Source organism: Eubalaena glacialis, chromosome 10 (assembly GCF_028564815.1).
Source record: "Eubalaena glacialis isolate mEubGla1 chromosome 10, mEubGla1.1.hap2.+ XY, whole genome shotgun sequence".
Taxonomy (NCBI): domain Eukaryota; kingdom Metazoa; phylum Chordata; class Mammalia; order Artiodactyla; family Balaenidae; genus Eubalaena; species Eubalaena glacialis.
In genome coordinates, this window is record NC_083725.1 from 68,925,279 (window position 1) to 68,946,021 (window position 20,743).

Genomic DNA, 20,743 nt, shown 5'->3' on the forward strand with positions numbered 1-20,743 from the left:
AAAGACAGGCTTTTAACTTCGCTCTGCTGGAGCAAGTAGGTTTAGGAAACTGAATATAGATTTAGGGATCAGAACTCAAACACAAATACCTCTTTTTATTGAGGGATACCAAAGGCAGTATTCAACTTTTCAGATTGTCTATTCCCTCATACTTTTCCACTCCCACCAGCTTTTTATCCTCTTGCCTTGAAATCAGACCTCTCACTACTTTCCATTGTTGCTGGTAGTGATGGGGGGAGGGGCAGTAAAAACTCTCACAGTGTGTGTTAACTTCACAGTTTCTTTGCAAATTGGTATATTAGGGCCTGTAGCACTGCCAAAGAAGAGAGGGCCGCAAGCACCCTCAGAGAGCATCTCCAGGTTTAGAGACTGTCCCTGCTTGCCTAGGCTTATCCTCCTTCATCCTCTTGCAGGTGTGTATCCTCTATTTGGACGAAATGCTTCCAACCTCTCGGGAGCTGCCTTGAGAGTTCATGTGGTTCTCTCCTCTCTTTCTTCACACCCTGGGCCCACTAATGAGCTGGACTCCATGGACTGCAGCAGCCACAGTGAGTCTGAGCAGCTCCCCAGAGGAAATGATGAGCTCCAGCTCTCTCCACCACATGACCACCAGAAGTCTCCGGCCTCCACCCAGGTCCCCTGCAGCAGCACCACAGCTGAAGTCTGCCTGGCCCAGGAGGGCCCTACTGCATTGGATGGAACTTTTGCAGTCAGTATCCTGGTAGAAAGAGCAATGCACTTGAGCTTGAAAGGTATGTTCTGCTCACTTATCCATAAACAGGTATCTGACTCCACAGGCTATGGTCCTGTCTTCACAAATCTTTCTAATCATGACAGGGTCTGGAAGAATTGTTAATCATCTTAATCATAATTATATTTCTCAAGCCTAAAGGTTTAAGCCAAGTGAAAGCCTTTCTGAGGCCCTAAGTGGGCCTTGTCAGTTATCCTAATTTTGCATATCATAAATTCCCCAGTCCAGAAACCTGAGTATCAACTTAGATACTCCTCTTCTCCACCATCAAATCATCAGATCCATTAAAATTGTTGTATCTCTTAAATTTCTCTTAGATCTCTACCTTCTTCTCCATTCCTTCCAACTCAGGCCCTCTTCATTATGTACCTAGGGCCAAGGGTTCTTAGCATTGGATCCATAAGCCCACAGGGATCCAAGGATTAAAGTCAGGGTAGGTGAACTTGGATAGGAAAATAATTACATCTTTATTTTTATTAATCTCTAACTAAAATTGAACATTTCCTCCAGTTGTGAGTGTAGGCAATAGACCTATTAATATTAACAGTACCTGTGATGTTGTCAACAATAGAAATCACAGGTATTTTCATATCACATTTTAGTTACTGCAGATATCTTGGAATATCATTTATAACTGTCATTACTTCAAAATTACAGTAGTTATTAAACCTACAGTTAGATCTTGTTATGCATTAATAAAACTATAGTGATTACTATGTCACTGTTTTTTAATGTTTTGATAATTTATGCCAATATAATTTCATTTCTTTGTAATCTTATGTATTTTACAATAAGCATTAAAAAAAAATATATATATATTAGAAGAGGCCCATAGACTTCACCAGACAGCCAAAGTAATCCATGGCATAAGGAACCCCTGCCTTACTTTTTATTCAGCCTTGTAATCTCTCCTAAAATTTTCCCTTTTGCCATCACCCTTCTCTTTCACCTGCTTAATTCCCACTCCTCTCTCAAGACTCAGCTCAAACATCGCCATTTACCAGAGTTTCTCTGACATAAAGGCTGCCTCCTGTTTGCTCTCCTAGCACTTTTGCCCTTTTTATCATAGCATATATCACATGTACTAACATTGTTTGCATGATTTTCTTCTCCACTAGGTAGGGGCTGTTTAAGAGCAAAGACCTTATCTCATTCATTTATTCATTCATTATTCATTCATTCAGCAACAAAACTTACGTCATATTTGCTCTATGTGAGCACTGTCCATGGTGCTGGGGATAAAGCAATGAACAAAACAGACAAAATAGTGCCCTTGTGGAGCTTACATTCTAGTAGGAATGTATTCAGCCCTGTATTTCCAATAAGTTGTGGTGTTTGTGACTTTGAGCAAGTTACTGTCTCTCTCTGTCTTGAATTTCTCATCTGTAAATGGCTGTGATTAACAGTTCTGAGATGTATGATGGTTCTGAGAGCCAGAAAACCATAGCCTTATGAGTCCAGAAGGTTTCAATATACATCTTCTGGTTTGGCCTCCCTACTTGGTTCCTATCAATTCTGTGTTGCCTCAGTTTTTCTGTGTATCCTTACTACTTTGGAACAGAAACAAAATTCATGCTCCTAGTAACTATTGTCTGTCTTTCATTTCTATTTCTCCATATACACACTACCAACAGACATTACTTCCAGGATTATAAGCTTCTACAAAGACTCTGAGGTTCTCATCCTTCTCATAACCTTTGTGTGTCAGAGACCCTGAAACATTCTATCTCAGGACAAAGTCTTCTCCACAGTCTTGCTGTGCTGTATTAGAGATACTGAGGTCCATACTGTATGAGTCACAAAGTTGGGAAACAGTTTTTGCTTTTTTACTGCCCTACCAAAGCAGCCCATTTGTGACAAGTCTGATTTGTAAAAACTGAATTTTTTAAAAAGAGAAAAATCAATACATGAATGAATTTAAGGAAAGCACAAAAAAAGCTTTGATTTTTTGCAAGAACTGTTTTGGTTTTTTGTTTTTGCATTGAAAATAAAATTTAATGTGCAAAAATATGGTTATTTTCCATTTTAGGGGTTGCCCCCATATTGCAAAAAGCAAGTATACTTGTAACTTCTCAATTAGACAGAGTTACATTTTTAAAATACGGCTTGACAATTGACAGTAGTTTATTGAGCATCTCCTTGTGCCAAATTTTATTCTCTTTTTTGTACATTAATTATCTCATTTAATCCTTACCACCATGGAGTTATTTTATGAACAGATTACAGTACATACCCATTTTATGAATGAGGAAACTGAAGCTCAAAAAGGTAAAATGACTTGAGTTACACAGTTAATAAGCTCTACAGAGCTGGAATTTGAATCCAGCTATGTCTGGACCTAAAACCCGTGCTCTTTCCTCTATACCATCCTGACTCTTAGGTATGAGATAAACTGTGTTTACCAGTTAGTCCTGTTTACTCTCTGTATTTAAAAAGGTGCTTATGTACTATACACACAGTCCTGTGCTTATATTGCAAGAATGGTGGTTCAGTTCATCAAGTAGTAGATCTGTGCCAGACCAGTGCCAGGTACAGAAAGTGCAGAGCAAATGACACATGGTTTCTGTCCTCCAAGAGCTGATAACCCAGATAAGGGGATTAGCAACTACATGATTATTGATGTATAAAGCAGAATGCTCTACGGACCAGAAGGATAGGTAGTACAATATCTAGTCTCTAGACATGCAGATGGCCAAGAAGCACATGAAAAGCTGCTGAACATCACTAATTATTAGAGAAATGCAAATCAAAACTACAATGCGGTATCACCTCACACCAGTTAGAATGGGCATCATCAGAAAATCTACAAACAACAAATGCTGGAGAGGGTGTGAAGAAAAGGGAACCCTCTTGCACTGTTGGTGGGAATGTAAATTGATACAGCCACTATGGAGAACAGTATGAGGTTCCTTAAAAAAACTAAAAATAGAATTACTGTATGACCCAGCAATCCCACTACTGGGCATATACCCAGGGAAAACCATAATTCAAAAAGACAAACGCACCCTAATGTTCATTGCAGCACTGTTTACAATAGCCAGGTCATGGAAGCAAACTAAATGCCCATCGACAAATGAATGGATAAGGAAGATGTGGTACATATATACAATGGAATATTACTCAGCCATAAAAAGGAATGAAATTGGGTCATTTGTAGAGACGTGGATGGATCTAGAGACTGTCATACAGAGTGAAATAAGTCAGAAAGAGAAAAACAAATATCGTATGTTAGCACATGTATATGGAACCTAGAAAAATGGTACAGATGAACCGGTTTGCAGGGCAGAAATAGAGACACAGATGTAGAGAACAAACGTATGGACACCAAGGGGGGAACGTGCCGGGGGGGATGGTGGTGGTGTGATGAATTGGGCGATTGGGATTGACATATATACACTAATATGTATAAAATAGATAACTAATAAGAACCTGCTGTATAAAAAATAAATAAAATTCAAAAATTCAGAAAAAAAGAAACACACAAAAAATATATATCTAGTGTCTAGAGAGTTTAGAAACAGAGAAATCAGACATATCTAAGAAATCAGAACTTTTTAGAATGAATATGATTTCAGAAAGGTGGGAATGAAATTCCAGGTGGTTATCTCTACTTGAACGAACATATTGAAGTGGGAAAGTGTATGTTCTAGGCCTACTTGGAGCAAACATGGGGAATTGTGGTGGCAATTGATCCTCTTTGGCTGAAGTTCATCGTCATTACAAGGGATCTATAGAGAATCATGAAGATATAAATAAGAAAATTGCTGAACTGCAGCAAGGGCTCAACTAAAACTAATTGACATGATTTTAGAGTGGTAGTGGACATACTGGTGGCACAATGCTGACTTTTTCCAGCAGTGCTTGGCTTCCTTTCCCTTCCAATCATAACATATGGCAAGCCATTCCCTGGGCCTTTGCTCATGCACCTTTCTTAGCCAGGATTCCTTTTTCCCTTCCCCAGTTACCAAATTCTCCCCAACATCCTGCTCTTCCTCTTAGTCACCCTGTTCCAGCCACGCTGGCCTCTTTGCTTTTTCTTGAATGTATAGGCAGACTCCTGCTTGGGGCCTTTGAATCTGGTGTTCTCTCTGTGCCTGGAATATTCTTCACTCCTGGCCTGTCTTTACTGAAATCACCGGCTCAGCAAGACCTTCCTTGGTCACCCATCTAAAATTACAGCCTTTCTCCAACAATACCTGTCCCTCTTTCCTGCGTTATTTTTTCCTATGGCCTTTAAATAGTGTATTTTGTTTATTTTCTGTCTTTCTAGAAAAAGATAAGTCCTACAGAGACAGAAATTTTTTGTTTTATTTACTGCTAAATCCCCAACACCTAGAACTGTGTCTGACACATAATAAGCAGTAAATATTTGTTAAATGAGGAAGCAGATGAATATGAGACCTTGCTCAAATGCCCTTTTTCTCCTTTTAATACGTTCTCTGATTTTATGCTTTGCCTCTCCTGCAGGAAAGTTGCTTATGTGGAATTTAGCAGAGGAGAAGTTGCAGGGATTAATAGATTCATTCAACAAATAGTTATTAAGCTTCCACTGTGTCTAATACAGGGTATAGGATCATGTCCTCTTACACAGAAGGTTTCTGTCACCTTTTCTCTATTCTCACTGCCTCCTTGCTTGTTCAGCCTTCAGAAACTTGGACTAATGGGGTAGCCCTTTCAATGACTGCTGCGAACAATATTCTCTTTCAGTATCTTTTTCATTATACTACTGAGGTTATGCTTATTACTTTGTACTGAAAATGTTTCCTAATGTGTCTCTCCACTAGGCTGCCTGTTCCTTGGGGACAGGGACTGTGTGTTTATTTCTGTGTCTCAACACCTGGGTCTTCCTGATGCAACTAAGCAAGCATAATGTCCTCTTGTTTGTGAATGTGATGCTCAACACCTCTCATATTTCTGGTATGAGTTACTAATCTGTAAATCACTTGTTATTTGGCCTCTTTCCGTTTAGCCAGGTCAGATCAAGCTTCAGAGTGGACACTTTCAGAGGTCTCTTGTCTCCCAAGTCCTACCCTCGCAGTGATAGGCCCATATAGTCCTTCGCCCCGCAAATATTTATGCTTCAGTCAGACCCTGTGCTGGGCCCTGAGTGTACAGACCAGCCTATCATCTCTGAAATTGCCTTCCCAATGACGATATAATAGAAAGACTTCTGGAATGGGAGTCAGAAGACTGGCTTCTGGCCCTAGCTAAGCCATTAACTTGCTTAGTGACTTTGGGCAAACCCAGTTCTCTTTTCCTCAGCTGTGAAATGTGATGGTCATATAAGATCATCTCTAAGATTCTCTTCACCTCTCATCTTCTAAGAATATGGAGCTGAGGGCAGCATATCCCACACTCTGTGAGTCAGCTATAAATTGCCAAGCTTTTGTGAAAACCATGTAGATGCTTCCTTAATATCCACGTTGGCTGTCCTCCTGCCTTCAACAGTGTTCTCTGTGTGTCTGTCCCTCTCATGCCTTAGAAGCTTCTTCCTTGAGGAAGGAAACGAATGATTCCTTAGTGCAAAGCTGCATGCAGAGGATTCACTAACAGCCCTGAATTATGCCTTAAACCTGAGGCAGCATAGTCCCCACTGTGGTCCTGGTTCTGAAATACAAGAGTTTCTTGGGTACTTTTGTTAGAAAAAGCTCTAAGGAACCTTCAAGAATCAGCTTCAGTACTCATAAGACTTGTGTACTTACACTCAACATGACCGGTATCTCTAGCCCTGTCTTACAAATGAGGCAATCAAGGAACAGAAAGGTAAAGTGATTTGAGGTAATCTAAATTATACTCAGTGAAAATCAAAACCATCTTCAGTATCATCATCCTTTAGAGGCTCTCTTCCAACTACCCAGGCAGGGTTACGGGTCCTTCTGTGTCCCCACAGTCCCCTGTGCTTTTGGCATAGTCTTTATCTTATTGTATTATAATTATTTGTGTGTCTGCCTCCAGATCAAGAATCAGATCTGACTCATCTGTGCAGGTGTGCCACAGAACAGCTGTCAGTTAATGTTAGCTTAACAAAACTCCAGGCCAGAGGGAGAGCTTTTCTCTTAACCAGGTAGAATTAATTAGAACTATTGCAATGGAATATCCCTGGAATAGGAGTTAGGAAACCTGGCTGGATCTTCCAAATGCTAGTTTACCAGATGTGTGACGAGCAAGCCACTTTACCTTTCTGTTCCTTGGTTGCCTTATTTGTAAAATAGAGATAGAGACACCCATCTTGTGTGATTATCAAGGATGTCATCAGCACAAGTTTAGTGCTGATAAGAAGACTGTAAGCTGTAAAGTGTTAAAAATAAGGGGTTATTTTAATCTCATTGAAGCAATCATACCATTTTTTGATGCATAAAACTACTACTTTTCATACTTATGTAAAACACAGGAAATCCAGTGAAAACTCTTAAAATGGTAAAGCTGGCTCATCTCAAGTCCTCTTAACTGCTCTCGATGTGTGTCCCAACCCAGTAGGAAGTATAGCAGTTTTCATCTCGGCTGCCTCCAAAAGTATATCAGAACTTGACCTTTTCAGGAAGGTAAACAGGCCCAGCTAAATTTCCAACCACAAGGGGAGAGCCAGGGAAACCTGATAGACCCAAGCAGATTTCTTTATCACCTGCCTCTTTGGCTGAAAGGAGTATTTCTGTTCAAGACTGAATAAGGAACACTTTTTTTCCAAAGTAAAAATAGTACTTCTCTTTCAGGGACTTTAGCAAATAGCAGCCTCAAAATTAACGAACCTTAAAAGGGGGGTTGAGGTATGAGAGAGAGATCTGAGCAGTATTGGTATATATCTAGAATCATAGAATTTTATCGTAGGAAGTAATTTGAGAGCACATGTTTCTGATGAAGAAACTTGATGCCCAGAGAGCCAGAATGAAGTACCCAATATGTCACACTAAATCAGTGGCAGAGTACACCAGAACCAAGGGGTCCTATCTCTCAGAACTACAGTTGGTCCTCTCTGCTGATCTCTCTCAGAGCATTCGGGACGCACACAAGGCAGCTTCTCTCTCTTCTCCAACCCTGGCAATCATCTGTAGACAAAGGGCAGCAGGGAGTCTGCAAACCTTTAATAAGGGCCGTGGGCCTACTCTGTGCATTAGTTTAGTGAGGGAAACACAGACACACACAGATTATTGTAGAATACTATGGAAGCTGCCAGTATAGAGGCAGATTATCTCTCCCTAGCTGTGAGGATTTATGACATTCTATTGGAAGAAATCAGTTGAGAAGCTTGAGACCTATTAATACTAAGGAAAATGGGAGACAGAGAGAGGTGAGATTGAGAGAGAGATGGAAGCTGTGTCAGGGAGAGTCCAGTTACAGGAAACAACTCCCTCCAGCCATTTTATTTATTTATTTTTATAAATTTATTTATTTATTTATTTATTTTTGGCTGTGTTCGGTCTTCATTGCTGCGCACAGGCTTTCTCTAGTTGCAGCGAGGGGGACTACTCTTTGTTGCAGTGCGCAGGCTTCTCGTTGAGGTGGCTTCTCTTGTTGCGGAGCATGGGCTCTAGGTGTGCGGGCTTCAGTAGTTGTGGCACACGGGCTTAGTTGCTCCGCAGCATGTGGGATCCTCCCAGACCAGGGCTCGAACCTGTGTCCGCTGCATTGGCAGTCAGATTCTTAACTACTGCGCCACCAGGGAAGCTCCACTCCAGCCATTTTAAACAGAGAGGAGTTTAATATAGATTATTAAGGTACTTCAAGTTATTGGAAGGGCTCAAGGAGTGGGCTCTAGGCTAAGCTTTCAGGAGAGAACCAGTAGATCTTTTAAGTTTGAAATACAGTGCCAACACTGCAGTCCAGTGATCGGAAACTCTCATCAGCACTATTGACATCGGGCCTCTAGGGCCTCAGGGACCAAACCCTGGAGCAGAAAACTCAGTGTCATCCTTGCTAGTAGCAAAAGCAAAAGGGAAAGGAACATGTCCTCTGCCTCACGTCTGCCTTCCAGATCTGTTGTAATGGCATATAACAGATAGAGACCTCTTTGTATCCATACTCTAGCACAAAAGAGTCTGTGACCCTTTCAGTCTCTACAATAAAGGAATACAATACGGTAAAAGTTAGTGGGGGTGGATGCTGAGCAAGTCAGTCCATGTAATACTGTTGAGTTTCACAAAAATAAAACTTTTTTAAGAAGATAGCTCACTAGATAAAGGTACTATTAGTGCTATTCTGTACATTTTACATTAGTAACGACAGGTGCTATATTATTGATTTCCATTAACTATTCTTTGCTTACTACCATTTTATTAGAATCATTTTTTCCTGCTCTTTCAAGAATATGCTTGTAAACTGGTTTTGCCAGGTTGTAGCCAATGGTTTTTTGTTTTATTTTGTTCCTCCTGTAGTTCTGTGTATCTTAGTGCTTCTCTGCCTCCTGGTTAAGCCTTTCTCCAGGTCCTGCTTTGTTGGCAACTCTTGCACACGCCTCAGCTCCCTCCTGCCTCGCAGCTACTACCAGGTCTCACTTCTAAGGCTAGCATTCCTCTTCCTCCTCTTCAGTTCTCTTTCCCAAGGCCTCGTTGCAAAATCTCCACTCCTTTGTCTCTGTTCATCACCCATTTTCTTTCTTTATTAATTATCCCCAGTAAGAGGGACTAAAAAGTAATGCCATCTGGTCTGGTTGTTAGAGGTCATGAAATTAAATAACATGATGTAAATTTTTTACCAAGATTTGGAGGGGAAATATCATTTTTAGTTTAAACAAATAGGGCTATATTATGGAAGATAATGTAAAATCCTCATGAAATTTTAGATAAAATACAAGCCTGTTAATAGATGTCATGTGTGTTGTTGCTCTTTCAAGGCAACAAGAACCCCAATGCTCCAGATTTTAGTATTTACTTGTCTCTAAAAGTTGTTACTTTGGTGGGAAAATTTGAAAAGAATTGGTCTACTCTAATGGAAATTAAAACAGACTTGTGGTTGCCAAGGGGAAAGGGGGTGGGGGAGGGAAGGACTAGGAGTGTGGGATTAGCAGATGTAAACTATTATATGTAGGATGGATAAACAAGGTCCTACTGTAGAGCACAGGGGACTATATTCAATATCCTGTGATAAACCATCATGGAAAAAATATTTTTAAAAATGTCTGTGTGTGTATAACTGAGTCACTCTGCTATACAGCAGAGATTGCCACAACATTGTAAATCAACTATACTTTAATAAAAAATAAAATAAATTGTTTTTAAAAAAGCACTTAATAAAACTACAAAAAAAAAAAAAACTGGTCTACTCTAATGGAAATTCTTTTGGTTGAGGAAAACATAGCAAAGCAAAATTGCAGGCACTTCTGTTTCCCTAAAGAATGTTGAAGTTGGAGAGATCTAATGATGGGGGTGTAACGTTCAGAGTTTCTGCCTAGAGAGTCAAGAGAGGCTTCTCAGAGTAGAAGGTGCTAGAGTCTGTCTTTTAAAGGCTACTTATTAAATGTTACACTGCTTGTGGAAGGGAGTAAAGTCAGCATTCCTGAGTATAAATGTGTTCATCGGATTTTCTGTCCACAGGGACAGCCTGGGGTCTTTGGAAGAGTAGTTACTGAAAGGAGCAATCAGAGAAGGAGCAGGGTGGAGCCTCAAAGATCAACTTCACCTACAAAGTAAAGTGGTAGTATGCATTTGGGGAAGCCTTGAGCTAGTCAGGTAGAAAGAAGACAAACCATTTAGAATCCACATACAGAATTTGTTCCTCTGGATCACATAAATAATATTTAAGACATACTTATTTTCTTCTCTTCTCTTTCCTTCATCTGTAATCCTGAGTCATAGCATTTTAGAGCTGAAAGGGATCTTATGGAATGTATAGAGTCTACTACATTATATAGAGTCTGTGTTATTCATCACTGTTGAAAAGAACTTTGTACTATGATGGAAATGTTCTATATTTTTACTGTCCAGTATGGTAGCCACTAGCCACATGTAGCTATTGAGTGCTTGAAATATTGCTAGTGTAACTAAGAAACAGAATTTTTAATCCTATTTAATTTTCACTAATTTAAAGTAAAATAGCCACCTGTGGTTAGTGGTTATCTTGTTGGACAGCTGAGTTAGACTATCTAGTATTGTCATCCGTCTTCATTTTACATTGTTTTAAGAGAAAATAAATGACTGAGTCTCCCACATTGGAAACCTGATCTTGTAAAATTAGCATCAGCACAGTACTCAGTGTTTTACATTCATTTAACTCTAGTGGAGGCAATACAGGCAATGGCTGAGAGCTTGGACTCTAGAGCCAGAATGCTTGAATTTGACTCTCAGTTTACCATTTAGTAAATGTGTGACCACTTAATAAGTGTTTGATCTCTCTGTACCCCAGTTTTTTCATCTATATAATGGGAATAATAATAATATCTTCCTCATAGGTTTGTTGTAATGATTAAATGAGTTAATACATGTATAGTACTTAGAATAGTGCCTGGCACATAGTGTTATATAAGTGTTACCCACTATTATTATTTATTTTTAATCTTTACAACATCTGAGGAGGTGTAAGTATCATACGCCCCATTTGAGGAAGCGGTGGCCTAGATAGGCCTTGCCCAAGGTTACACAGAATGTGTATGGCAGAGCTAATCATTGATCATCTGACTTGTAAGTCCAGGCTCTTTGCAGTTCTGTCTTTTGTCTCTTAATCCAATATTTTCCATCATCCCACAGAGTACAAGGAGATGGGAGAAGTTGTTTCTTGCTGGGTAGTATTTATGAACTGAACCTTTAAAGGACAGTTTCAGTAGCAGACACAGGGAATAGCTCAAAGAAAGACCCAAAGGTAGGAGAGAGCTAAGAATGGTTCTTCTTGTACCTGCATAATGAGAGGCTTCCAACACATTCTTTTTGGTACCCTAAAGTATAGTCACTCCACTCTTTTCTATTTCAGGGAGCCCCTTGACACAGAGGAAAGTATCAATACCCAGTTGTTGTGTATCCTTCACAACAGCTGATGAGCCATCTCCTATCTACACCCCAGTGGTTGAAAACACAGAATCCCCCATCTGGAATTTTCAACAGCAATCAAGGTTTGTATTTTATGACGTTCCATCAGCCTTCCAAAATCTGCTTTTTGTTCCAAGAGACAAACACAGAGTGAGGAATGTAACAGACACAACAATATTGAGCAGAGTTGGAGAATGCTTTCCTTATCAAACAGTTATTTAATCCTAGTGCTTATGAATTCACAGCTAGTGGTGGTTTAAAGGTTTTGTTGTGGTGTTTTTTAACTCTGCTCAGTACAACTCAAAAATTATTCAGTGAAGACCTCTTATATGCTCTGCTCTGTTCTGGGCAGTGTGAATTAAAGATAATCGATTAAGACAGTCCCTGAAGACCCCTCAGCTAAGTGTGGAAGAATGTATACAAGCTATCTAGGTAAAGAAGGCAGAGAGGACTGATCTCAGGAAAGGCTGTGGATTATACATCCTTGGAAAAGATTTCTGTTGCAGTGGAAAGAGCCAGGGCTTGGAACTAGAGAGACTTGGCCTCATACCCCATCTCTGTCATTTACTAGCTGTGCGAACAAGTTACATAACATCTCTGAGCCTCAGATTCCTCATCTGTAAAGTGGAGGTAATTTTTACAGGGTTATTAGGAGGTCCAAATTACATGACATTTAGGGAAATTACCTCCTGGTACGTGGTAGGTACATAACAAATGACAGATCTTCTTTGGAAGCTCAAAAAAAGGGGGAGATGGAGTCCTTTCAACCATGTGGCAGTGCAGCTTGGAGGTCAGGGGCTGGTACAGAGGCCCACTGCTGTGGTACCAGGCTCTCCTCCCTTTTCTTCTGTTACCTGTTGCATTATCATTAAAAGTGGGATTCTATTACTAATTATTGTTACTATTATCTTTACACTGCATCACCTTTTGCAAAGTTTAATTCTTGTCCACCAACACCAGCCATGCCACATGGTATCTGATCTGCTGTTTTCTCACAGTGTTTATGTACCTAATCGAGTCTCAGCAGTTGCTCACATGTTCAGTGTTGTGAAATCTGAGTGGTTGACTTGAGTCAGGAGCTATAGCTGCAGTGACAACTCAGTACTGTCTATGGTGAGCTACTGGAAATTATAGATATTCTGGCCATAGTGGCCAGTACTGAAATATCAAATCTGCCTCAAAAGATAGGCGACCAGAGGGCTGAGCTTCTAAGTGAGGGTGATTTGTTCATTCAGAACCTAACTTTACTAACTTGTTTAAGCAACATTAACAATCACCTCATTTCATCCCCTTACTATACAGTTGAGACTGTGGCCCAAGGAGGTTACATAGTCTGTTGGTAACAGAGGCAAGATTAGAAAAAAAATGAATGATGGTGCTGTTTGCAATTTCTTTATCACAAAATTGTTTCATTTGATCCTCCTAGAAACCTTGTAGGTAGATAATAATATCCCGTTTAACAGGTAGGAAAATCAGGGCTCAAAGAGACTGAGTGCTCAGGGTCACTCAGGTGATACTAGGAGAGCTAGAATTCAGAGGTGGATATTTTGACCCCCGGCTAGAATTCAAATCTCTGACACAGTATTTGTTCCAAGTTAGCACAGTGCCTCTCACTGGTCTTGAAGTCGGCTCTCTTCAGTTCCCCAGTGGAGTCTGGAGAAGGAAATTAAGTCTCTTAGTTTTCTCTGGTTCTCCATCTTGCTCACCTGGAGCAAGGGTACCTGCTTTGTAGTTTAAAACTATATAATTCACTTCATATAAAATATATTAGAGGTGCTCAGTGAGTTCCACATTGACTTCTTTAACCTGGTAAGAAAGTTGGGTACTTTCTTATTTTGGTGCCTTGCCTCTGCACAGTGTGGCTCTGGAGTCAGGCAAACTAGGGTTCAAATCACAGCTCTGCCACTTACTGACTCTTATGTGACCTTGAAAAACTGACTTCGCATCTTTGAGCCCAGCTTCATCATCTGTAAATCAAGGATAATAATGTCCATGTCATAGGTTTTTGTGCAGATTACATGTATAAGAAACACTTGGCACCATGGCTGGCCCAAGGTAGGTACTCAATAAACACTCTTTTTCCTCTCTTCTCACCATCTCCACGCACCACCACAAGGCATAAGAAGAATCCTTACCTGCTCCAATAAAACGGGGTAGGGGGGTAGGGGGAAGAATACTACATCACAGTTGCTTGTTTTTAGGTCTTGACAAGTTCCGAGTTACTTCACCTCTCTGAGCTTCCATTCCCTCCTTTTAACTGTGAAGATAAAAATATATCCTAAAAAAAAAAAAAAAAAAAATATATCCTAGAAGATGATCATAAGCATGAAATTAAAATGTTAGAAAAGTGTTCTGCAACTATAAGATGTTCTTCAAGTCTAAGTTTCATACTAGAGGAGCTTCCTACGCAGTTAATTTATGGTAGTTGTTTTTCTTAATAGGCTATCAAAAGAGCTTCTTTTGGACCCACAACAAACTCTGGTCTTCAAAGTTTGGCATAAAGGAGGTATGAACTCTATCTTACTTGGTTGTAAAAATAAGTTCACATCATGTTGACAATTTGCCAATCCTTTTCTTTTTTTAACCAAGTAAAACCACGGCACTGATGGTTCTGGGAACACATATGTATGTTAGAGGTAATCCCACAGATTACCCGCTCTCTGTCATTAAGAGCGGCCTGAGGGAATTCCCTCGCGGTCCAGTGGTTAGGACTTTAGGTAGCTTTCACTGCTGTGGCCCAGGTTCAATTCCTGGTCAGGGAACTAAGATCCCACAAGCCGTGCAATGCAGCCAAAAAAAAAACCAAAAAATGAGCGGCCATAGCCCAAGCTCATTTTGCACCCTGTACTGGTTTTCTAGGGGGTTATTTGTCCTTTTTTTTGTGAGTTATGTCTCTTTTGTTCTTAATTAAATATAATACATGTGTATGTTATAGAAAATTTGGAAAATACAGACAAGTAAAAATAAGAAAATGCAAATCCCTCATAATTCCAAGGGTGATGGTCTTTCAAATGATTTCTTTCAAGAGCCACTGCCCTAAGGAAAATCAGTGAGACGTGGTAACATAGGGAAAAGAACAAGTGTTTCTTATGTTTAAGGGGTGTTTTCTAGTGGCCTATATCAAGAGGACAGAACTCAACCCTGCCAGCTTTTCCCTACCATACAAAAAGGGAACTTACAGTAGTTAGAAAGCAGGCTGTGGTTGCCAGTCTCTCATCCTCATTATCTGTCTTCTCTGTTGATTGTGGAATCACTGAACCTTCCCATCCTCTAAATCAGTTTGTCTGTGTGCCACCTCGAATCTCAGTGGCAGGACGTGCCCAGCCACATTGCCCAGCTCTTCTCTTTCCCCCACAGATGAGGAGAGGGTGATTGGCTTTGCCTCAGTGGACCTCTCCCCGCTTCTCTCTGGCTTCCAGTTTGTCTGTGGCTGGTACAACATCACAGACTTCAGTGGAGAGTGCCAAGGGCAGATAAAAGTTGCCATCTCCCCTTTGGAGAGTTTGATGCACTTCAGAGAAGAAAGGCAAGCAAGACGTGGGATGGAGACCTCAGGATCACTGGTATGTATCCTGATTCACATCCTTAACCAATAAGGGTTCTACTGAGCGAAACCTGTAAGAAGATAATTTACATGTGTTTGGTACTTTCCAGCATACAGAATACATTTGTGTCTCATAATGACCTCATGACCTTTTTGGGGTGAAAATGTTCTGGAATTACATGGTGGTGATGGATGCACAATTCTGAATATACTGAAAACCACTGAATTGAACACTTTCAAAGGGTGAATTTTATAATACATGAATTAAATCTCAATTTTTAAATAAAGTAAGATTAGTTGCAGTGTGGAATCTGAAACCACATTGGATGAACTTTTTTAAAAAAAACTCTGTTACATTAAAATCATTGGTCTATTAAAAAAAAATTAAAAGAGAATGGGAAGAGGGGAATTGATGATAGTAAGTACAGACAACTCTTTCAGGGAGTTTAACTGTAAAGGAAAGGAGAATTTTCCAGGCTGTCCCAGATAGGAGAGCGCTATCAAGGCAAAGACTGTGTTTTACTCATCTGTCTGTCACGCATGCCTGGCCCAGGGTTTGGTAAAGTGAGCATCAGTAAATATCAAATGAATGAATGAGTGAATAAATGCATGCATGAGAAAATGACAAAGAGTTTAAATAGTCCCCATATAGGAGGGTCTTTTCTTTACATCAACCCTGGTAATCATGAGACAAGAAATATCACAGCCAGATTATCCTCACATGTAAGGAAAATGTAAGATGTCCAGCCAGGAGTTCACAAACTAGTGGAGGAAACAAGAGCATAAATAAAAATAAAGCAGCTTTTAAAAAGCAGTCTGAGGGCTTCCCTCGTGGCACAGCAGTTGGGAATCCGCCTGCCAATGCAGGGGACACGGGTTCGATCCCTGGTCCAGGAAGATCCCACATGCCGTGGAGCAGCTAAGCCCATGTGCCACAACTACTGAGCATGAGCTGTAGAGCCCACGAACCACAACTACTGAACCCACGAGCCACAGCTACTGAGGCCTGCATGCCTAGAGCCCGTGCTCCACAACAAGAGAAGCCACTACAATGAGAAGCCCACGCACTGAAACGAAGAGTAGCCCCTGCTCGCCGCAAGTAGAGAAAGCCCACGTGCAGCAACGAAAACCCAATGCAGGCAAAAATTAATTAATTAATTAATTAATTAAATGTTTTTTAAAAATTAAAAAAAGCAGTCTGATAATGTAGTCTGTAAAATGGGGATAATAATAGTACCTACCTCATAAGATTGTGATGTTTAAATGAGAAAATGCATGTACCTTGCTTAGTACAGTGTTCAATACATAGAAAATAATAAATTATACGCATACAATAAATTTTACAAATTTATTTATACTGCTTTTTTCCAAAAGGATTTGTGGCAACAAGTGTGCCATTTTTCTCTTTGCTTCTACAGATCCCAATATACAGTACCTTTTCCTTCCCTGCCTCTGATATGTACGGTGCATTCCCCGGCTGCATTGCAAGACAGACTCCAGAACAACTTGTTCACACCTCATCAAAGGAGGTTGATTTCTCCTCTCCTGGGAGGTGAGTGATTTCTTGATGATAGAAGGAAATAGGGTCAAGAGTGGAAGTGAGCAAACTAGCTTGTCATTTCTCTCTTTCCTTTATTAGAGGAAGAAATGAGAGACAGGGAAAGACAATTGACCTTCTTTCATAACCCCTGGGAACCCCAAGATCCTATGAAAACAGTTTTTATAAGATAGAAACTAGGGACTTCCCTGGTGGTCCAGTGGTTAAGAATCTGCCTTCCAATGCAGGGGACACAGGCTCGATCCATGGTCGGGGAACTAAGATCCCACGTGCTGCAGAGCAACTGAGCCTGTGCACTGCAACTACAGAGCCCACGTGCTCTGGAGCCCGCACGCCACAACTAGAGAGCCTGCGTGCTGCAATGAAAGATCCCACATGCTGCAAATAAGACCCATCGCAGCCAAAAATAAATAAATAAATATTAAAAAAAAAAAAGATAGGAAAGTTTTACTGCTATCAAAAGGGTAGCTTCAGTGCAAGGGACTCTTTTCTCTTTTCCTCAGAGGCCTTTAACCTTCATCCCTAAAATCAGTCATCAGCTGTGTGAGAAACATATCATGACCTTTCCCCTCCCAAACCTACATGCCAGGTTATTTTGTGAAAAGCAGTTGGCCCACCCTTATCACCTAGCCAACTGTGGATATGCATATGGATATCAGGGCTAGAGCATATTCCATCCTGTCAAAGGGTAGAATCTAAGACTAAGATTGCTTCTTTCCACCCCATTCCCCTCAGGCCCTAGTGTCATTTGGCATCCCCCTGCCTCCATCAGTCTTTTCCTTGTCTCTCTCTCCACCTCAGGGAGAAGGCAAGGGATCTTATACGAGATACTCCTACAGCAGCAGTTACTGAGTAGACCCTTTATTCCAAGAAAAATACTCTAATACTGCTTAGCCACTCAAAGACCCATTTCAGTGCTATGTAGCTTTCCTACCACATGAAGAGAGCCTCTGCCCTCTGCATAAAGGGAGCCCATGTGTATGTGAAATCCTAGATCCCAATATCTATTTTATAGGTGTTACGTTGACCGTAGCCAATCAGTGAGACAAAGGAATCTCAGAATAATTATGCTGAGAGAGAGAATAATGCTGAGAGAGAGAAGCTAGACAAAGAGTACATTGTATATGATTCCATTTATATAAAATTCTAGAAAATATGTACTAATCTATAGTGACAGAAAGAAAATCAGTGGTTGCCTAGGGATAACGCAGGATGAATGGAGCGGGAAAGAGGGAGGAATTACAAAGGACAGGGGGAAACTTTTAGGGGTGATGGATATGTTCATTATCTTAATGTGTGTGGTAATGGTTTCCTTAGAGGTACATATATGTCAAAATACATATTGTACACTTTAAATATGTGAAGTTTATTATATACCGGTTATACTTTAATAAAGCAGTGGTTCTCAAACATTTCCACTTCAGAACCCCCTTATACTCTTAAAAATTATTGGTGACCTCAAAGAGGTTTGTTTCTGTAGGTTATAGCTATCAGTTTTTACCATATTAGAAATTTAAATGGAGACACTTTTTAATTTCTTACAATTTTTTTTAATTTTTATTTTTATTGAAGTATAGTTGATTTACAATATCATGTTAGTTTCAGGTGTACAGCACAGTAATTCAGTGATATATATATATATATATATATTCCTTTTCAGATTCTTTTCCCTTATAGGTTATTACAAAATATTGAGTATAGTTCCCTGTGCTATACAGTAGGTCCTTGTTGGTTATCTTTTTTTTTTTTTAATTTTTTAAATTTTTTCGGCCGTGCTGTGCAGCATGCAAGATCTTAGTCTCCCAACCAGGGATCAAACCTGTGCCCCCTGCATTGGAAGCACAGAGTCCTAACTGCTGGACCACCAGGGAATTCCCGGTTATCTGTTTTATATATAGTAGTGTGTATATGTTAATCCCAACCTTCTAACTTATCCCTCCCTGCAACCACTCCCAAACTGAGAAACTTTTAAAACATAATATACAAAATCAATTGTGTTTCTGTACATCAGCAATGAATAATCCAAAATGAAATTGAAAAGATGATTCCATTTACAATAGCATCAAAGAAAATAAAATACTTAAGAATAAATTTAACCAAAAATGTACAGAACTTGTTCTCTGAAAACTATAAACCATTGTTGAAATAAATTAAAGAAGTTCTAAATAATGGAAAGATATCCCATGTTCATGGATTGGAAGACTTAATATTGTTAAGATCAGTTCCCCAAATTGATCTGTAGATTCAACATACTCCCTATATCACAGTCCCTGCTGGTTTCCTTATGGAAATGGGCAAGCTAGTCCTAAAATTCATATGGAAATTTAAGGGACACAGAATAGGCAAAACAATCTTGAAAAGGAAGAAAAACATTCCCAATTTCAAAACTTACTACAAAGCTACAGTAAACAATACAGTACTGGTATAAGGATAGAAATAAAGATCAATAGAATAGAATTGAGAGTCCAGAAATAAACCCATGTGCCAAGGATGCCAAGATGTCAAAGGTGCCAAGATGGTTTAATAGAATAGTCTTTTCAAGAAATGTGTTGGAACAACTGGATATCCACAAGCAGAAGACTGAAGTGGGACCCCCTTCCTCAGACCATATACAAAACTAACTCCAAATGGGTCATATATCTAAATATAAGAGCTAAAACTATAAAAACTCTTAGAAGAAAACATAGTAAATTTTTATAACCTTTGATTAGGCAATGATTCCTTAGATATGACACCAGAAGTAGAAGCAACAAAGGAAAAAATAAATTGGATTCATCAAAATTTAAAACTTTCCTTCTACAAACGATACCAAGAAAGTGAAAAGACAACCCACAGAATGTGAGAAAATATTTGCAAATCATAGATCTTATAAGAGACTTGTATCCAGAATATATAAAGAGTTCTTACAACTTAATAATATAAAGCAAATAACTCAATTAAAAATAAGCAAATGATCTGAATAGATATATCTCTAAAGAAGATATACAAATGGCCAATAAGCACATGAAAGGTGTTTGTCATTAGCCATCAGGGAAATATAAATGAAAACTATAATGACATACCACTTCACATCCACTAGGACGGCTGTAATCAAAAAGACAAATATCACAAGTGTTGGGGAGGATATGGAGAAATTGGAATCCTCATACATGGCTTGTGGGAATGTAGAATGGTGCAGCTGTTTTGGAAAACAGTCTGGTAGTTCCTTAAAAGGTTAAACATAGAAGAACCATATGATCCAGTACTTTCACTCCTATGTATATACCCAAGAGAAATGAAAACATATGTCCACACAAAAACTTGTACATGATTGTTTGTAGCAGCATTATTCCTAATAACCAAAAAATAGAAACAACCCAAATGTCTATCAACTGGTAAGTAGATAAACAAAATGTGATATATCTATACAATGGAAAATTATTCAGCCATGAAAAGGAATGAAGTACTGATATATGCTACCACATAGATTAGGCTTGAAAACATTATGCTAAATGGAAGAAGCTAGTCACAAAACATCACATATGTATGATTCCATTAATATAAAATATCTGGATTAGGCAAATCTATAGAGACAGGAAGTGGATTAGCAGTTGCCTAGGGCTGGGAGGTTTGGGTGGAGGGTCAGGGGAGAGGAGGAAATACGGAGTAATGGCTGTTAGGTATAGGATTTCTTTTTAGAGTGATGAAAATATTCTAAAATTGATTGTGCTGATGGTTGCACAGCTCTGAATATATTAAAATCCATTGAATTGTACACTTTAAATGGGTGAATTATTTGTTATGTGAATTATATCTCAATGAAGCTGTTATTTAAAAAGAAGATGGGACTTTCCTGGTGGTCCAGTGGTTAAGAATCCACCTTCCAATGCAGGGGACGCAGGTTTGATCCCTGGTTGGAGAACTAAGATCCCACATGCCGCGGGACAATTGAGCCCGTG

General features: G+C 39.5%; 1 protein-coding gene across 3 annotated transcripts in view; it reads left to right on the plus strand.

Moving 5' to 3' along the window:
- C2CD3 (C2 domain containing 3 centriole elongation regulator) overlaps nucleotides 1–20,743 on the plus strand; it is a 135,703-nt gene that overhangs the window by 76,667 nt on the left and 38,293 nt on the right. For all 3 annotated transcript variants that reach the window (XM_061201263.1, XM_061201264.1, XM_061201265.1), the window contains exons 24-28: nucleotides 414–752; nucleotides 11,648–11,786; nucleotides 14,145–14,209; nucleotides 15,061–15,266; nucleotides 16,666–16,799. In XM_061201263.1, the coding sequence (XP_061057246.1) occupies nucleotides 414–752; nucleotides 11,648–11,786; nucleotides 14,145–14,209; nucleotides 15,061–15,266; nucleotides 16,666–16,799 (883 nt within the window). The remainder of the gene's footprint in view (nucleotides 1–413; nucleotides 753–11,647; nucleotides 11,787–14,144; nucleotides 14,210–15,060; nucleotides 15,267–16,665; nucleotides 16,800–20,743) is intronic.